General features: G+C 37.2%; 1 protein-coding gene across 1 annotated transcript; it reads left to right on the forward strand.

The window, feature by feature from the left end:
- The first annotated feature begins 1,517 nt into the window (after positions 1-1,517).
- On the forward strand, positions 1,518-14,370 carry LOC143882672 (uncharacterized). The gene is made up of 5 exons (XM_077386131.1): positions 1,518-2,055; positions 9,760-9,837; positions 13,027-13,125; positions 13,399-13,576; positions 13,842-14,370. Exons 1-5 carry the CDS (start codon positions 1,813-1,815, stop codon positions 14,072-14,074), a joined length of 831 nt encoding a protein of 276 aa, XP_077242246.1. The 5' UTR covers positions 1,518-1,812; the 3' UTR covers positions 14,075-14,370.
- The last annotated feature ends 247 nt before the right edge of the window (positions 14,371-14,617 follow it).

Here is a 14,617-nt window from a genome sequence, read left to right on the forward strand (position 1 = left end):
CTATTTAGGGTGTGGCCCATCTAATGGACGGTTTGGATCATCCTATGGTGCGGGCCATACCATACTTTAAATAAAGTGAGGGGGGTGCGATCATCAAAATACAGTAGTGCTGAACTGCTGATAACGTTTCCCTAAAAAACAGATTCTCAATCAGAGAAAATAGGTAGGTGGCTATGCCAAGGCAGACCCATCAACTGAAGCAGCTCAATTAACCTGAGTTTTGACGGGCCACCACAGCGACAAGCATACGATATTTTCAATTGGAAAAGACTGCATTGACCTCCATTAATACCTAATAACTAAGACCAGAATGTAAAAACAAGCAATCACCAGTACAGTACAATAACTACCAACTTTAATAGAGAATGAATACCTGCAATCACCAGTACAGTACAATAACTACCAACTTTAATAGAGAATGAATACCTGTGTTTTCAGATTGTCGGTCGCATGTATCTTTGTTAGAGAAAGGGCATGGTCTTCTAGAGATGATACGCTATTCTTCAAAGACAATATGAGGGGAAAATTTGCAGCCAATTCAGTTTTAACTCCATTGGTTTCTAATTCCATCACACTGATTTTTTTCTTCATCTCTTCAATATCTGTACTTTTTGAAGTGCTTTCATCATCAAACAACTTTTTTCTGAATTATGGCACTTCCTTCAAGGCTCTCACATACTTCAATCACTCCACAAGCCTTTTCTTCAAACACTGCGGCACATACTGCAGAAATTTGAAGGTCATTGTAAATTGCTAAAGCCTCCATCTCTCAGAGCTCAACATCATTAGTCTTTTTTTGTAGTACATAACTCAAATACTGTTCTCTAATTCTAAGTTCCTCTATTTTTTCATGCAATTCACATAGTTCTGACTCAACTTTTTGTTTGCTTCATGAAGGCATTCGATCTCCTCAATCCAATGTAACTTATCTTCTGATAGAGTGAGAACCCGCTTATCTAACTCTTCTTTTATCATCTTAGCCTCATCAAATTGCTGCTTGAGACTCTCAAAATCCCGACGTAATTCAATGTTCTCGCTCTGTGTATCTTGGATCTTCTCATCTGCTTGTGAGAGCTCCATCTCCTTCTGACCCAACAAATCCTTTCCAATTTCAATTTGATGCTGCAACTGTTCTCTTTCATTTCTGACTGTGTTCAACTCATCCCCCAAAATCACCGCACAACTTTGACACTCTTCCAAGGGATTGTGGGTATAGATATATACAAACACTACCTCGGTTTGATAATGGCACTCTCCATATTATTATGGGGATCGGTTTGATAAGTTATTCACATATGATATTACGTGTGTTCTGATTCGTTATTCATCTTTCACATTCATACATATGGAGATTTTATACGGTGAAAGCCCTTATAGTCCCTTATTTTTCAAAAAGTACTGTACGGACCACACCATAGAATGATCCAAACCGTTCATATGATGGGCCATAACGTAAATAGGTTGTGCCCAAAAAATCATTTCCATTGCATGATCTTAACCCTTCGATCTATAGATGAACTGCATATTATGGAAACCTCTATAGATCGGAGGGATAGGATCATCCTATGGAAATGATTTTTTTGGCACAACCCATTTACGTTATGGCCCATCACATGGACAGTTTGGATCATCCTATAAAATCTCCATATGCTAAAACTTTATTTTCGTGATATTGGACTAAACATCATTTCCTATAAAATCTCCATATGCTAAAACTCCATATTGGTGATATTGGACAGTTTGGATCATCCTATAAAATCTCCATATGCTAAAACTTCATATTGGTGATATTGGACTAAACTTCATATCGAGATGGGCTCTTCATTTGGTAGGAGGAAAAATGCTGGTTCCTGGAGGAAAAACTCTACAAGCTTTTCCCAAGTACTTGATGATATAAGTGTTGCACAATCAGGAGATAGTGGAGATCGATCATTTCGCGGTGAGGGATGTAGCCGGAGTAGCAGTCTACGGTTCGGGCCCGATGAGTTGTTATCTGTTGAGGATGGAGCCAGGGAACTTCCTGAGGATGCACAGTCATTGCGCCAATCCTCCAAGGTCAGTTAAAGATGAATGTCTAGGAGAGGAAATGTCTGATACATGTTACTTTTTTTTTAATAGAAATTGCTGCAATCGTTATCTTTGTTGAAGTATAAATGATTAAATAATACCAACTCTAACAGCTTAAACTTTTGGAGTAATTGATTGTTTCAGGTGGTATCAGAGCTATTACCTAATGGCATACCTAATGGCATATTCTGGGTTCAAAACCCAAAAACTCCTTGATATTAAAAATCCACGCGTAGGGCCAACCCAAAAAAGAGGGACAGCACATGAGGGGAAGTGTTGAAGTATAAATGATTAAATAACACCAACTCTAAGGGGCCGTTTGGATATGCGGATTTTAGAATCTTGGATTTCCTCAAAATTGTAGATGGGAGACAAGAGAACAAAGAGACCAGCTGTCATTTTTTGATTGCTTGCCCTTCTTTCTGACAGCAAGAGAGCAGGCGATCATCCCATGTTTCCAGGTTTTAGAAATCTCAAGTTGGGGGAGAGACTTCTAAAACCTGGATTTCTTACTTAAAATCCAAGAAACACTGTTAGGACAGCATGCAGCAGCTTGATCATGAACCCTCTTTTATACTGTTTTCAAATTATAACCTGGATTCTAAAATCCGCATATCCAAACGGCCCCTGACAGCGTAAGCTTTTGGAGTAATTGGTTGTTTCACAATCTTCCTTTTAAAATGAAAGCTTTGACAGTACAGAGTGGTGTTTAGAAAGGGGAAACCCATTTGACTAGGTTGTTATTTTTCTCTTGAATAGTTTGAATCAGTCAGCCTGCCATAATCAATAAGCAAGCAAGAAGCTGAGTAGTGGGATGTGAAGAAAAATAAAATGCTATCTATCGACTTAAGGTATAACCGTATAAGGCAATGGTGCAGTATTTTGTGAATATAAGTGCCTGTCAAGTAATTTCGAGTATTGTTGTCCACATAAATTGGATAAAATTTTGTGCAGACATTAGTAGCATCTATCGGTTTGTCCAACTAATATAAAAAAATAAATTGATTTTGATCCACAGGAAGCACGCGATATACAGATATTCATAAATCTTGAATTTTAATTGTCAAAGAAATAAGAAATACCTATAAAAATCAGATATGTGTCTCAGTATAAGCAGCTATGGCTTCTCTAGCAAGAAAAAAGATGATATAATAGGTTTATGGTCAGTTCCACAATCATTGAATAAGACCAGAAATCTCAAGCATTCTGATGATCTATTCTGAGATATGATTTTTTAAGTCACAGTTGAAATACAGAAATAAGGGAGAAAAGGACTTGGAACAAAACTCCATTAACTTGAGCAATCAATCACTTGATCTTTGAACTCCAAAACTCTAAACTATGAAGGCTCCATCTTCCACATACTTATTGCTTCTGACTGAATTTTTATCTTTTAGTTGTTTTAGAATGTCTAGAAAAGCAGCCTCGAATGAATTAATATCAATATTTTGCCCATTATTTATCCTTCAACAAATGTAGTGCAAGTAGGGATCGTTAGTAGCTGAGCTAAAATTCCCCTTTTGGGTCAAGTATGGAGAAAATTATTTTCAGCAATTTAACAAAAGAAACACTTCAATGCAGACTCATTCAAAGCTCACGTGATTATAGCTATATGTGTTTTGGACGAATTATAGTTATATTTGTTTTGGAAGAGCTACTATAAGGTGATGGTCTTGTCTATATTTTTCATTATGGTGCAAAAAAACTGGGTTTCAAGATGATTTTGTGCTCTTTGAATGCCATTCTATTTAGACGGTTGTTTTCTGTGTATACTACGGGCAATAACAATTTATGGCTGTCATTCGAAAAAAACAATTTATGGTCTTGAAGGTCAAATACCGTGCGATTTTACAGTCTTGTGAAGGCTAAGTGATAAAGGGAGTTGGCCTCGTGGTATTGTGTTTATGACCAAGTTCTGTAGCTCCCAGCTCCCTGAAGTCTCCAACCAGCCTTCTGTAGGAGATTCAGTTTGAAGTTTTTCTTCTGTGACAAGTTCCGATCCAAATTCATCACGTCTATCAACTAGTACAATTTATTATAATGTATCTTCGAATATGTTTGTACCTATCACATCCAGCCTCTGATGAAAAATACATACATCTATACCATAGAACTATTTTAGACAACCCGTACAAGTGTGGCTCTTTGGCTTAAAGTCATGAGTATGCTTCTCATTGACGCGTGTTTGAATTCCCCCGGCTTTACCCGATGCCCGTGGCTTACGGGTGATTACCGCCATCCATAGGGAATAGTCCTGCCCTAAAAATTGGGGTGGGGATGCCCTATGTCATAAAAAAATTAGACCTCCTTGATCATTCATGCTAAATCTTGGTCAACATCTTTCTATGAAATGCATATCCATATATGATTCTCTTAATTTGTCTCCAATGTTATGTTACCTACATAGGGAAAAAAAGAAGAAGCATACAACAGTTGTATTTCGCCGAGAACGACTTGTTTTAGCGTATGAGTGTAGCTTCAACTCCAAGAATCCTTGAACTTATGCTCTAAAAACATAAGCCCCATGTAAACAAAACACTTCAAAATTACTGTACCACTCCCGTGCTTGTTAATGATACTTCAATTTTCAACTATACAAGTCACACACAAAATACCGGTCCCACCCCCGTGATTCTTTTCATCATGGAACACACTATTCACAATCTAGCAAGTTGCTACCTGTACACCTCTTCTTGTAACTCTCTGTGCAGCATAGAAAATCTCATTGATTTGGCAAAGGCAGCAATCATAGACAATGACTAGCTTCCGGCCTGTGTTGTATATTTCAGAGGGTTGTGAACTTTCTAATATTAAGTATAAAAACAGTATCTATGTTGTAACATGGCATATTTTGTTACATTGACTAAAACAAGAGGACTTTTGGTTTAACCATCGAGAAAAAGTTTCATCATAGTCAAAACTCTTGAAATGCATATATATATATATATGTATATTTCTGGTGCATGTTTGTCATGTCTTAGGTTAGACTACGTTAGCCATTTTATTTCCAATTCAAGAGGGCATCATTGTGATTGTTTTAAGTTTACAACTAGGATATAGTACAGTCCTTTGTTCTTGCTTAGAGCCTATTTGCTATTAAGAGAGTCTCAAACCTTTCATTATGTTGTTGAGTTGATTTCGTCCTTGTAAATGCACTCAGAACCCTCATTATTCTCATGTGGCTCCTCCAATTCCCATATTTCAAGGGACTAAATGTTTGTGGTTGTAATGATCCAGATTTTGACGATGGGGGCTCTATGTGTTAACAAATGAATTGAACTTCTCCATTGTATTCCTAACTGGAGATGACCTCAATTGCTCTGTTAACAAATAACAAAACTGTATGATTGTGTTTCTTGGTACTGCAGATTATGTGTGAAGAACTTGACCAAAGAAACAATGCAACTCCTGCCTTAATTAATGAGATAAAGAATTGAATAGTACAGGCTTCTCTTTTGGATGCAGAGTTGGCAAGGCAGCCAGAGTTAAAAATCTACAATAAGTTAATAGCCCCTTCTTGTAGAGAAAACATTTTCATGATGAACATCAATTCTTTAGAATATAGCATTGATATCCTTTGTCCTTTTCATTGTAATCAGACGGTACACATGAGTGCAGTTTGTTGTAAATTTATTTCATTCAACCTTTACACATGGGTGAAGTTTGTAGTAATTATATTTCATGCATCATAAAATAAGAGAACCCATTATCTCAGAATTACTGATGTGTATAAGAGAATAACAAAGATATGCCAATAGTTTTAGACCCTAGAATGAAATCTACCTATTAGACAGATCTATAGAATGCCATTAAAAAAAAAAAAAAAAAGAAAGAAAGAAAGAGACTGATCTGTAGAACAATGGCACAGAAAAAAGAATCCTTGGACACCAACGATTTTTAAGAGTGTTAAGAACACTGTATATGAGGAATAAAATGACTCTCATTATAGCGAACGAGACCACCTCCATTTGTACAAAAATACTTATATAATACAATACTCAACTCAACTCAACTAAGTCTCTGTCCCAAACTAGTTGGGGTCGGCTAATGAATCCTTTCGAAAATTTTCATGAAGAAGGTGAAAGGATCTACCCGGCTCAAATTGACTAAGTCTAATCCTGACACTAGTTGGGTACATCTACATGGATCATTTGCTTCCATTCTCTCCTATCCAAGGTCATGTTCTCTGTTATGTTCCTAACCCTCAAGTCTTTCCTCACTATTTCTACCCAAGTTGTTTTCGGTCTGCGCCTACCTCTTTTTACTTATAGAACACAAAACAATATAAGAAAAAAAAACCTTTACAAGAAAATATCTTTCATTACGCGCAGTAGTATTAAATCTGCAAATGTGATCCATAGTTTATCCTTCCATGGAGGTGAATCGGCACTTTTGTGGAGTTTTTTTTTCAAATGGGAAAGAGCTCAGCACTTTTGTGGAGTTTTAACAGGACTTTCTAGCAAAGTTTATTTCCCATCTTAACATAGGAGAGCTCCCTACCTTAGAATCATGAATATCTGTATAAGAAAGTAACAAAGATATGAAATAAAGAATTGTAAGCTCCCAAAAAATATATGCCGATAGATCCATTGAATAAATGCGCAAAGGCAATCCTTGGTACACCAAACTTTCATGATCTTATGCAAATTGATATTGGAGAAAATAAATTATCTTTATTGGTGAGGCGCAAGATCAAAACCTAATGTACTTACACCAATACTATGCAATGATATTTAAGCAATACAGATAGGGAGGAAGGTATTCTCATTATGTCAGACAAATATAAAATCTGTTATTGTAACCACAATTTAGAATAAAATGTTTATATTCACTGGAGGTGATTTGACACTAATGTATCATTTTCAATTGGACCTACCGTTAATTCTAGGGTTTCTAATATCCTCAGTATGCCAACTTGGTTAGCATGAGTATATTACCTGCTAATATGATCATTCCGAGGACGTTTTTGTATCTAAAAGATTTTTTTTATTCCCAGTATCTGTTATGGGTAAAAAATTATTATGGAATTATACAGATTTGCTATTGAGGATGGGTTGATACCTTCTTTTTTTCCCAACTCTCCTTGATCTTAGAGTCAGAACTCCTTTTATATTGTGAACCTTAAGAAGCTTTATATTGCTTCATCCCTCACAAAATCATTTCGTTGAAGGTCATGAATGTTGTATCAGGAAATGCCTTAAGGATACCTCATGATCAAGATATATTAATGCTTTGAGGGTTATAGTGGAGAATTCCTTGATCTAAAATTCCCTTCAGATTTACAGTTGAAATAACATGTGAATGTCTAAGACAACTATGGAGCCTTGGTTTGACATTGCTGTGAATCTGCACTTCATTACATTGTTCTAGAAAGGCAGTAGGCTGCACCCAGAGCTACTTACAATGTAGTGTTGGTGAGAAAGGTCGTTAGTTATGACTAGATTGTCGGGAATACAATGTGCAATTGTGGGACATGCCATTCTGATATTGGTGCATCGGCCTCCCGTCTTCCAAATGAAGCATCCATTTAGCTGGCCAATAAAAATTTACCTTCTTGGATGTATTGCCATCTGGATATAACCACAAATCAACAATCCCATCCTCCAAGAATAATTGTGAGACGTAATTTCTGATTCCTTTTCCAAATTGTTAACTGATGAAGTTGTGGGACATATACACTCTAATGAAGATTACCGAACTATTACTTCCGTAAGCGTTTTATAATTCAATGGTCTCAGACGTTAGAGGTGATGATTATATGTTATGTACTTAGGTGGATAAACTGGATAACCACATCCATTCCTCCCCCCACCCCCCACCCCAAAAAAAAAAAAAAATCTCATGCTAGGAAGAATATCCAGTTCTCCCCCAATCAGATGGACAGAGGCATGTATTTAGTTGGGTGACATTACACGATAACCAGCGATTGGTCTCATTTATGTTTGGTCATTCAAAAAGCTTTATTAAGTTCGGTAGAAAACAAAAGTGGGAGGAGAAGGGGGGAGTTGGTTTTTATTGAATGAGATTGATTTTTATTGAATCACATTTAGTAGACTAATTTAGTTATTTAATCCATTGCCTGCACTCTTTTCTTCTCAATCCATGGTTGCAGAGATTATTGTCATTCTTTAGCACTGAGAATGGCCATAATATTATCTCATGCATCAGAAAGCCTGACTTGGAACAGTAAGATGGTTTTGGCAGAAATCAAGATATTTGAATATCCTAAGTTGTTTGTAATAATTAATTGTTATAAGATTTTGGTTGCTTTCTACCAAAATCTAGCCTGTGTCTCATTCAAAACTTGTCAAGCAAACATGATTATGCATATCTGAAGATAGTTTTTCATGGTTGCAACTTTAGTACAAGGTTGAGAATGAGCATTCATTAAGGAGTTCAATTTAGCTAAATAGTTAGTTTAAAGAATGGCTTTCGGACCATGATAGAGGAATACTTGTACAGCATTCGTTGAAAAAATGAGCTTCATTCCATAGATATCTAGTTGGAAAAGAACCATTTATGGTACTTTCCGAAACCATGTCTTGTAATATCTAATTAGCTACATTCACCTAGATCAACGCATGACATCAGAACACGCTATAGGCACTTCTATGAAATAAACCAGAATAAGAAGATAATTCAAGAACATCATACATTGATTGCTTTGAATGATGATCAGAAAACTAGTGTATCATAGGGAATGTGGAAGAAGTAAACCACTATTCAGAAATGATAATTATCCAGCCCATTTATTGTAGAGGGGCAGGTACAATTTATTTGAGGAGGAACCTTGTACTAACCAAAATTCCCTCTTGAATAAAATTTTGGACTATGTAACTCGTCATCTGAAATTTGTGGCATGCACTATGATTGAAGGAATCATCTGTTGCTACACTTTCCTATCATTTCTTGTCTATCCTAATTAATGTATGCCATTAATTTTATACCCTCTCAGTGTATTTTCCTTCTATCTTAATTAATAATGCATCTACCATTTAGATTCCCAGATTTTTCAATAATAGTGTATATCCTAAAGTGTACATCTATTGCGAAAAGATGGATCTTAGTGATCTTTCAATGCCATAGTTGACGCCAGGAAACATAAGATACAGATTATTTAGGTAGGTCAGTCCAATTAAGAAATCTGTGTAGAAGAGATTAGGGTTTAAGCAAGGTTGCTTAAAGCATTACACCCAAGGTATCTAATTTGGAATACCAAGTTTCTTGTCTCCAGCCCCTATATATAGAGATACACTAGGGTTATTGACTGGTTAATGGACTCTAGCCCATGTAGGCCCACTACACCGGTCCATTATCTTATTGGGCTTATATTAGAACATATATAGGGTTATATTATATACCCAACAATCTGAAACCATGATGGTGTTCAATCAAGAAACTCTATTCCAAGGTTGTTATATGCCAGCACACCAGTGTTCGCTATCTTCTTCCATGTGTGGTTGTTGCATTTCCTATTATCCACCTCAAGACTAATGTTGTTTTAGAAATCTGCAAGCCAATATAAAAATATGCTGTATTGTTCACATGATCTTTGTCCAATGATTTTTAAACATTGAAATTAGTACTTTTTTCATATGATAAATAAAGTTCATGAATACCTCCTGGTCATGAGAGACCTTAAAAAAAGGAAAAGAAAATCAGATTACTGACAGATGGTATCTTTATTTGCAGGATAATCAGAAGAGTTTTCCTCCGTCATTGAAGTATATTTCATGCCTTATTCATTTAGCTGTCTTTGGAATTATGGGGGTAAAATGCTACATTTCTCTTGGCTCAGCACTGAGTAGATTTCTCGTCAGATGTCGTATTTTTTTTTTATTGGTGTATAGATATATTATGTTCATCATTACAAAGACTCCATTAATCCTTATGGAAACTTCAATATGGTTGACCATTTCAGAGCATGCTCCATTCCACTTTCTTCAATTGCTACTTGTATCATTAATTCCTTTGTCTTGCCAATGTCTTGGCTATTCATCCAAAATTACATTGCAAAGGAACCTGCCGATGTATATTTTCAAAACCAAAAAGAACCTACCGATGTTTTATTGCTTCTAGTTCAGTGAAATAACTCTGGACAACCTAACATGAGAAGCAAAGGACATTAAGTTGTTTATGAAGGCTAATTATGGTCAATTAAACATGACCATATCATTACCATTGTTCTGAAAATCAAATCAGATTATTAAACTTGTAAGTGAGACAGAATGAATCAAATTTTAAAATTACATAAGAAGATATTTTCGACACTTTCGAAAACTACTAAAAGATAGTTAAACATTTTGTAAATACGATATGGCTAAATCAATCATATTCGAAAATTCTCCATTAAACTCTAATCTGATAATAGCATTCTTTAGACTCATAGCTAGATAAGTACGCCTTGTCGAAAAATAGCGAGTGCTAGTCAGCTACCATCCTTGATATAGGTTGTTCTCCTGTGCTCCTGTAAGAAGTCCTTCCTATACATGATGCGCTTTTTATCCTTCTGAGTCAATGCAATGACCCAATTCGCCCAGGCTGGGATGGCCTCTGACCTAAGCGGGGTTGCACCGTAGGGACCCGTAGTCTCCAGAGTGTTAGTCTGCAGGTAGCGACTCGAAAATCTGATTTACTTCCAAGCTGGTGTAATGGCATGATTAGTTGTTGTTTCTCCCTCATTCTATAGCTCTGTTGTTCGTGTAGTCATGAAGAAAATCAAGTCTCGACTTTTTCTTTTTGCGCTTACTCTTCCAGACCAGTGCATAAGTGACGCAGCCCAAGGCCTTGGTAACTGTTGGTATGCAGAGGAGATGGAGGTGATATAAGCCGACAAAAATGACTGTAAAAAATGATGCAAAATCAGGATGGAGAGGAGAGGGATAAAGGTTTTATTCGAATATGAAAACGGGGCCACAATGGTAGGAGTTTTCTCGCCTTCTAGGGGATTTGGTATTCTGTTTTCTAATATTTGGTTGTTTCTTAATCTACCGATAGAGGGAGGGAGGGAGGAGTTGTTCCCCATGCACTGTTGGCCTTTATGGTCTTTCAAATTAGAAAGAAAACCATTTTACAGCTACAGTGATGAAACCGTAGCCTTGGGTTGGGTGAGGAGGGGGTGTTGTGTTTCCAGGTCAAATTTGGTTGCTATTAAATCAAGGGTATTTTTTAGAAAAATTGCAAGGGTTTAGTTGAGAATGGGTGGGAAGTGAGAGGCATTTTGGACCATTCACTATCATTAGCCAAACTTAACAGTGCGCCCTCCCTCTTCTGGATTTCCTTTGTTTGCATCAGGAAGCTTTCTAATCAATTTATGTATCAATAAATGCTTTTATTTATCTATTTATTTATTCTGTAGATACTAATCAATAATCTAGGGAAGATGATTGGTGATGTTGTCATAATAGAGAAGACCAGGAAAACTGTCATGTTCGTTTATAATGGTATATTCAGTGAAAACACAACAAGGCAGTTATCAAATAGATCTTTTCAATACATGTGGCAAAGTTCCTAGTATCAGCAAAGCTTCCTGACTCTTACAAAGCCACCTTGAGATTAGTATTTATTCACGAAATCTAATAGAAGAATAATAAATGGAAACACTGTCATGGAAGTCATTCTGAATTTTAAGATACATAGGCATGTGTCTTACTCTTAACATATTAGCAAATAAGAAAGAATGCACCTGAGATTCATATTACATCTTGTTGGATATCCAAGTCATGGAATGTTTATTCAAGGCAATGCACTATTTTCAAGAGGTGATCAAGAAGTCGTCTGAGAACAGAACATCCATGACATGTCATATTGAAGGTTTTAGCCATGCATTGGGATGCTCCACTCCATGGACATTCTGCCTCGAGAGATTTTATATGATGAGTGGGCATCTAAACACGTAATTGCGGTACTGCCCTTGATATTTGATCCAACAGCAGCACACTTTTTGAGAAGTTGATGTTGGATCAAATATCAGGGGTGGTACTTCCACTGTACAAACCTTTTAAGTATTTATACGCCCACTCATCATATAATTTCTTCAGTTTCGAATGTTGGACTTTTAAACACACCTCCTTTTGTGGGCCCTTATCTCCCCCTCAAGCTGAGATTAGTCTCCAATGCATCAAGAGGTTGCTACATAGATGACTGCACCTATTACTAAACCTGCCATACTGTTAGAAAACTAATCATTAATAGGCCCACTATAGTTAGAATATTAGCACGTGGTCACTGACTGAACATATTGAGGCTTCATTACTATGGCAGCTAGTTCCTCAGCTTCCCCCTTTGTAAAAGATGGTATCAACCAGTCTCTATATCCTCAATTGTAGTTGTAGGATAGAGAAACCAAATTCATGAAGAAAATTGGTAATAGTTTAGTTGCTTCATACTCGATTTACTGCAAAAGTAATAAAATGTGGATTGAAGGCACCCTTATTAATGTATCTGGGATTGCACCCCCATCTCAAGTATGCATGAGAGGGTAGTGCCACTGAACTAGATGACCCCAACTACTGTTGAAACCCTATTTTAGAAAATTCATTTAAAACTTTTGTCAATATTTTAAACTGGGAATCTAAACTTAAAATATGGCTTTATGAGTGTTTGGGAATTAAGACCGGTCACCTCTAGTGCTCTGGCCAGAAATTGTGAGAAACCTGCTGTAACCTGTTCTCCCCATGCAGGGTTGATACCAAAGAACAAAAGGAAAGGAAATTCATGTGAACTCTTTCTCCATTCAAAATGCAGAATACGTCTCCTTTAATGCTCTATGCACAACAGTATGATGCCTTTATCATACATCGTTTGATCTAAATAGACAGCAAGAAATATATCTGTTGGGCATAGTCATTGGTTTAAGCCATACAAAGCACTCTAGAAATATCCATACATCTAATTCTATTTGAGAGGAGCTTGTGTAAAACTATTGTGTAGTATACTTACCTTTGTTATTGCTTCTAGGTGTTTGCAAGGTATCTACTGCAAAAGCTATTCGGACCTAGTGTTGCTGGTACCACAAGCGACCAAACCCCACTCTATCTTGACCTTCCCTCTAATATGGTACTCTCTCTCTCTCTCTCTCTCTCTCTCTCTCTCTCTCTCTCTCTTGTTTTAAATGCTATTTTAGAGAGATGATATCTGCACTCCATGACTTTAATAATGGCCTTCTCTCTTTTGCTTTATGTAATTAGCCAAAGGCAGTTCAAATTCTCAAAAAGCAATCAGCAACCAAGTATAGAAATGTTTAACAAACTGATAAGTGTCATTATTAAACAAGCGAGTGCAGTTATCATTCCCTTTTTTGTATTGTTATAATACATTTTTTTTATTCAGGTCGGATCATTCTTAATGGGGTGGTTGGGGATTGTGTTCAAAGCAGAGATAAACGAGGTGTCCGGTCTGACCACCGGATTCTTGGGCAGTCTGACTACATTCAGTGGCTGGAATCAGAAAATGCTTGACCTCTCTGCCGAGGGCCACTGGGTTAATTCCATGGTTGGTCTGCTCATAGGTGAAAAAAAACAAAAAAAAAAGTAACTTCTAAACATCAATGTTAGAGAAATCATCAAATGTGAAATGCTCACAGTGGATGTTTTGCTATGGGTGAATCTTATTATTGTCCCGACAAGATCTCATTAGAATGGGGGAGTTGGAGCCACTTGGCCTCACTATAACCCACTTCCCATCATCTCTTGATTGTTGATCAAACTGTGATAAGGTTCACCTACTGTGTTCGTCGTCACATTGTTACTGACTGCATTTGTGATTGGTTGTAGGAATGCTGCTTGTGGTTATGTTGATCAAGGTGGGGGTCGACACTGCCACAGGTTTCAGATATCTTCTCAATCGACGCGGCATGTTGAACTCGAGCACTTGGAAGGTGGATAGTTACAATGGACAACTAATTCTCTTTTCTGTGTTTGTGTTGATGTTGGGCCTACTGTGGTTTATTAGTGTGGCATTGGTTCGGATCCACTTGGAGAGAGACCATATCAGTGCTGAACTGTGATTGGCTTGCATAGTAGGGCCCCCCGGTGTGTGGCTCAGGTTTGTCTTGGCCAGACTCAACGGTCGAGGTCTAGGAAGGAACGGTTTGATGAAGTGGCTCCCATTCGGGACTCTAGCCGCTAACGTCTTTGCAGCTTGTCTTATGGCAGCCCTGGCTACAATAAGAAATGTGGTAAGAAATTGAATAAAAAATAAGGATCCGATGTGAAAAAACAACACTGAAGAACGCTCTCATTTTCTATGCTACTTGATTGGACTGGCCTGCTGGAAAAATGCCTCACGCCGTAATTTGACGTGCTCACCTCATATCAAATCATTTCTTAAGTGTTTTTTATACGTTTACTCTCAACAAAATGTGGTCTCTGGAACACTGGAAATCAGATACCCTTTGGTTTCCTCTGTAACATAGGAACAACGGCAATCACTTCGAAGGTGAACCACTGCAGAGTGAGTACTTCGTTTTGAAGTGGCCCACCACGAAATGGCTTACCTCCTCTTACTTACCCGCCCTGGAACTTACCATACTGAAAACTATCCCTCTCCC

Source organism: Tasmannia lanceolata, unplaced genomic scaffold, assembly GCF_043159265.1.
Source record: "Tasmannia lanceolata isolate RefF3 unplaced genomic scaffold, GAP_Taslan_0.1 ptg000002l, whole genome shotgun sequence".
In the NCBI taxonomy this organism is placed as follows: Eukaryota; Viridiplantae; Streptophyta; class Magnoliopsida; order Canellales; family Winteraceae; genus Tasmannia; species Tasmannia lanceolata.